Source organism: Corapipo altera, unplaced genomic scaffold (genome assembly GCF_003945725.1).
Source record: "Corapipo altera isolate COAL_440 unplaced genomic scaffold, ASM394572v1 60685, whole genome shotgun sequence".
Classification (NCBI taxonomy): domain Eukaryota; kingdom Metazoa; phylum Chordata; class Aves; order Passeriformes; family Pipridae; genus Corapipo; species Corapipo altera.
This window is the reverse complement of record NW_020887009.1, coordinates 1-4,961: the sequence shown is the minus strand read 5'-3', so window position 1 is coordinate 4,961 and position 4,961 is coordinate 1. Positions and strand designations below refer to the sequence as shown.

The 4,961-nt window shown below is 66.4% G+C and overlaps 3 protein-coding genes across 4 annotated transcripts; 1 reads left to right on the top strand and 2 right to left on the bottom strand.

Moving 5' to 3' along the window:
- Positions 1 to 6: 6 nt before the first annotated feature.
- Positions 7 to 2,394, bottom strand: LOC113941431 (calcium and integrin-binding protein 1-like). Of its 2 annotated transcripts, XM_027632582.1 has the most exons (7): positions 2,279 to 2,394; positions 1,915 to 1,949; positions 1,356 to 1,458; positions 906 to 996; positions 556 to 716; positions 395 to 483; positions 7 to 128 (listed from the first exon to the last, which is right to left on the bottom strand). In XM_027632582.1, exons 1-7 carry the CDS (start codon positions 2,327 to 2,329, stop codon positions 107 to 109), a joined length of 552 nt encoding a protein of 183 aa, XP_027488383.1. In that variant the 5' UTR covers positions 2,330 to 2,394; the 3' UTR covers positions 7 to 106. The 2 variants fall into 2 exon arrangements, with proteins under 2 accessions (XP_027488383.1, XP_027488382.1); XM_027632581.1 differs by lacking the exon at positions 1,356 to 1,458 and having other exon boundaries at positions 556 to 674; positions 899 to 996; positions 2,279 to 2,393.
- An 81-nt stretch (positions 2,395 to 2,475) lies between these two features.
- LOC113941430 (GDP-D-glucose phosphorylase 1-like) lies at positions 2,476 to 3,011 on the top strand. The gene has a single exon (XM_027632580.1). It carries the CDS (start codon positions 2,476 to 2,478, stop codon positions 2,962 to 2,964), a length of 489 nt encoding a protein of 162 aa, XP_027488381.1. The 3' UTR covers positions 2,965 to 3,011.
- Positions 3,012 to 4,297: 1,286 nt separating this feature from the next.
- Positions 4,298 to 4,933, bottom strand: LOC113941429 (calcium and integrin-binding protein 1-like; the record flags this gene model as incomplete). The annotated part of the gene is made up of 3 exons (XM_027632578.1): positions 4,298 to 4,335; positions 4,602 to 4,690; positions 4,763 to 4,933. Coding segments are annotated over 3 exons (282 nt in total), but the record flags the coding sequence as incomplete, so codon positions are not given.
- Between the last annotated feature and the right edge of the window lie 28 nt (positions 4,934 to 4,961).

The following is a 4,961-nucleotide window of genomic DNA, read 5'->3' as shown; positions in this document are numbered from 1 at the left end:
CTGGAGGAACTGGAGGAGTGGTGGAGAAACTGGAGGAATGATGCTGGAGGAACTGGACAAGTGGTTCTGGAGGAACTGGAGGAGTGGTGCTGGTGAGACATGGGGCTCACATGACGATCTTGAAGGAGCTGCAAGAGATACAACAGGTTCTGCACCTCCTCGCTGGGTCACACAAAGAGTTTGCGAGCGCCCACTGCTGCAGGGACCCACGTTCCCATGTGGGAGAGGCTCTGCAGAGCCAGCTTGGGATGCAGCTCGCTCTGCCATTGTGGCAGACCTGGCAGAGGGCAGCCCTGCCCTCCTGCCACCATGAGCTCTGCCCCAGCTCAGCAACTGGGACAATGAACCCCCAGACAGGCCCTGGGATAGGCTGTGCTGCTGGGCACCACCGCACCTGGCAAAGTCTGGGGAGCGGGAGACGACATGCTGGAACTCGGAGAGGTTGATGGTGCCGTCCTTGTCGATGTCAGACTCCTCCAGGATCTGGGGGGAAAGGGGATGGTGAGCTCTGTGCCTGGGGCCGTGCAGTGTCCGTGCCCTGCCCGACGCGCTCACGTTTTGGATGAGCTGCTCCATCTCCGCCCTGCTCAGCCGGGACTCCTCGCCCTGCCCCGTCAGGCAGTTCACCAGTTGCTCCAGGTCCCTCCTGTCCAGAGTCCCATCGTCGTCAAAGTCTGTGGGGACAGGAAAGGTACCTTTTGGCAGGGCCACAGAGACCCCAGGGAGTCACAAGCACCAGCACTGCACAGCTTCACTGTGCCAAAACAGCCATTCCCACAGGGAGATCCGAAAGCCACTGTCCCTTATGGGCGGCTCTCCTGAACATGGATTCATCCTCCCATCCCCTCTTCCTTGAGGTGTGGGGACCCCAGGAGACAGCAGCAGCCCCCAGCCTTACCAAAGATGCATGGCAAGGAAGTCTTCAAAGGACATGCTGTTGTCCCCGGCCTCCGAGGTGGAGAACACATGGCAGATCCGGTGCTGGAAGGGGTTTGCCTGTGGACACAGGAACGGCTCAGGCAGGGCTGGGCTGGGCTGGCTCCCTCCGGCACACACCGGCTGTGGCTGCTGCTCCAGCAGCTGAGCAAGTGCCCCGCTCTGCCACCAGTGCAGCACCCACAGCACAGCTGAGCCTGTCCTGTGCCTCCTGGGATGCGCTGCAGGGATCCCTGGAATCCATGGCACAGCAGGATCCCCGGGATCCTCAGCAGCTCCCTGGGGACCAGGAAGCTGTTTGTGGGCACAGCTGAGGGCAGAGCATTGGCACGGTGAGGCCGTGGTGGGTAAATCGAGGCCCTGCCCAAACATGCCCCCACCCGGGAGCAGAAGCGTCCTGAGTGTGCCAGGCACCGTACCCGCAGCTCAGGCAGCGTCAGGAGGTGGCTCTTGGGAACCCGCGCGGAGCAGGCGTTCTCCCGCTCCTGCTTTGGCAGCAGTTCACTGAACCTCTTGTAGGCACTTGAAGAGGAAAGAACAAGAGCGGCTCTGTGGTGCTCCCGGGATGGCAGCAGCCCCTCTGGGCACCGGCGGCGCTTCCCAGGGCCGGGCGGGTGCATGCCGGCCCGGGGGTCCCCCAGCTGCTCCCGGGGCCAGGGAGAGGAGCCGGCCTGGTGCTGCCCGCCCCAGGGCTGGGGATTCAGAGGGGGCTCGGGGCGGCTCCGCAGTCCCCACCCCGCCCGTCAGGGCGGACCCGGCCCGGCCCGCGCCACCGGCAGCACCCGCGGACCTTTGCCCTGTGACACCCCACTGTCAGGGAACGGCACCGGCACCTCCCGGCTCAGCGGGGCATCGCGGCGGAACGGTAGCCCCGGGGCGGGGCCGGGGCCCTCCGCGACCCCCAGCACAGCCCGAGGCCCTGGGACTACGGGGGGCCGGGGGTCTGCACCCACATCCCGCCCCACGGGCAGTACTTACAGCAGGATCTCCTGCTTGCTCAGGAACGTCAGCTCCTGCGGGGAGAGTGCGGGTCAGCACCGGGCACCGGGGGCAGTACCGGGGTCAGCACCGGGCACCGGGGGCAGTACCGGGGTCAGCACCGGGGGCAGTACCGGGGGCAGCACCGGGCGCCGGGGTCAGTACCGGGGTCAGTACCGGAGTCAGTACCGGCAGCGGGGTCAGTACCGGGGTCAGTACCGGGGTCAGTACCGGCAGCGGGGTCAGGGCCTGACCCGAGGCAACGCAGCCCCGGGTCCCTCGGCCTATGGGCAGCTGCCTCCCGGGGTCACACCGCCCCGTGTCCCCCCGGCGCCGCCCCTCTCCGCCGGTGCCGGTGCCGTACCTGGTACTCGCCCAGCGCGTCCCGCGGCAGCAGACTGGCCGAGCCGCCCATGGCGCCGCTTCCGCCACCTGTCACTCACCCGCTGCCGTGGCAACGCCCCGCGGCCAGACAGCCACGCCCACCCGTCCCGCGTAGCCCCGCCCTCCCGGCGGATCCCGAGGCCGCGGGTTCGCGGCTGAGCCCGCCCCGCACCGGCAATGGCGGCGGGCGAGGAGCGGGGCGAGCCGAGCCCCGAGGAGTTCGTGTACGGCGAGGAGGATTTCGTGCTGCAGCCGGCCGGCTGGGACGACCCGGACTCCGCGCCCTCCCGCTTCGACAGGGCGCTGCTGGCGGGCTGGAGCGACCGTATGGAGCGGGGGCTGTTCCGGTACCGGCTCGGGCCGATGCCCACCCGCGTCCTGCCCGGCCCCGTGCGCCTCGTGGCGCAGCTGAACGAGCAGCGCAGCGCCGAGCGCCGCCCACCGCAGCCCGTCCGCAGCCTCCGGGACCCCTTCGACCCCGACGCCTTCAACTTCACCCGGCTGCGCCCCGCCGAGCTGCTGCTCCGCCTGCGCCGCGCCGGGGGCCCGGGGCCGCCGCCCGACCCGCTGCTGGTGGCCATCAACGCCAGCCCGCTGGAGCGGGGCCACGTCCTGCTGCTGCCCGAGCCGGCGCGGCGGCTGGAGAGGGGATGGCACCGGGACTGAGACTGGGACAGGAACCGGCGTGGGTTGCTCCAAGGCGGGCCCCACACCAGCACAGGGGCTCTGCAGGGCCAGCTGGACCCCAGGCCCAGGCCCCGCACCAGCCCGGAGGGGCCGCTGGCTGCGGGCCAGGGCAGAGCCGGTGGCTGAACAGGCTCAAAGGGCCCCAGTGCTGCCCACAGCGAAGGTCCCGCTCGCCTGGCCGGGATTTCCCTCAGAAGCACCGAGATCTTTGTGCTGCCCAGAACTATCCCGTCATGGAGGAGGGAGGGAGGAAGGCAGGGAGGTGGCCATGGAAAGGGCTGTCACCGCGCAGGACGTGGGACCTGTCCCACAGCAGTGGCTCGTATATGGGCAGACGGGCCTGGCAGGGGCCTGTGTCCCCAGCACCCTCGTGGCACCCGTCCCGCAGCCAGACAAAGGCAGCAAAGAGTGAGGGTGAAACCAGAGCCCTTTATTTGTGTCCTCACAGGGGCTGGGGGAGGAAGAGGCCGGCGCAGCCAAGCAGCTGCTGGGCTGGAGCCAGAGGAGGGGCAGAGAGGGAAAGGGAGGAAGAGGAGAACAGGCTTTGAGAACGGTCAGTGCTGAGGCAGCACGGGGGAGTCCAGCTGCGCACCCGTGGGCTGTGCCAGTGGGGAAGGAATGTGTCCTGTGCAGCCGTGGGGGGACAGCTCTGCTGTGGGTTGGCACCTGTACAGTGACACTTGGGTTATTGCTCAGAGAAACGGCCCCGTTTGGGTTATTGCTCAGGAAAAACGATCCACAGTTTGGTTAGTGCTCAGAGGATCCATGTTCGGGTTACTGCTCAGAGAAATGAATCCATGTGGCAGCAGGGACGCTCCCAGGAAGATGAGGAAGCTGAGAAGAGGCTGGAGAGGGAGGCAGCTCTCTGCCTGCTGCTGGAAGGCACAACTTGGGAATTGGTCTTTAGGGATTTGGGAGTTGGTCCTGAGGGCAGGGAGGGGCTGTGCTGGCACAGAGTGGCCCCAGGCAGGAGCAGCTCAGCCTCCCCCACCTGCAGAGCTGCCCTTAGACTGCTTATGGAGTCAAACTGGTGCTGGGAGAACAGAGGGGCTGCAGGAGAGGCAGATTCCTAGGGCCCCCCACTGCCAGGCACCTGAGAGGAAAGCAGGAGGGCTCCTGCCCAAGGCACTGTGGCATTGCTGGGCCAGTGAGGGGCCAGGCCTGTGCTCTCTGAAAGAAAAAATGGCTGAGCCCACAAGGAGCTGCAGGAGCCAGAGGAGCGCTGGAGGAACTGGAGGAGTGGTGGAGAAACTGGAGGAATGATGCTGGAGGAACTGGACAAGTGGTTCTGGAGGAACTGGAGGAGTGGTGCTGGTGAGACATGGGGCTCACATGACGATCTTGAAGGAGCTGCAAGAGATACAACAGGTTCTGCACCTCCTCGCTGGGTCACACAAAGAGTTTGCGAGCGCCCACTGCTGCAGGGACCCACGTTCCCATGTGGGAGAGGCTCTGCAGAGCCAGCTTGGGATGCAGCTCGCTCTGCCATTGTGGCAGACCTGGCAGAGGGCAGCCCTGCCCTCCTGCCACCATGAGCTCTGCCCCAGCTCAGCAACTGGGACAATGAACCCCCAGACAGGCCCTGGGATAGGCTGTGCTGCTGGGCACCACCGCACCTGGCAAAGTCTGGGGAGCGGGAGACGACATGCTGGAACTCGGAGAGGTTGATGGTGCCGTCCTTGTCGATGTCAGACTCCTCCAGGATCTGGGGGGAAAGGGGATGGTGAGCTCTGTGCCTGGGGCCGTGCAGTGTCCGTGCCCTGCCCGACGCGCTCACGTTTTGGATGAGCTGCTCCATCTCCGCCCTGCTCAGCCGGGACTCCTCGCCCTGCCCCGTCAGGCAGTTCACCAGTTGCTCCAGGTCCCTCCTGTCCAGAGTCCCATCGTCGTCAAAGTCTGTGGGGACAGGAAAGGTACCTTTTGGCAGGGCCACAGAGACCCCAGGGAGTCACAAGCACCAGCACTGCACAGCTTCA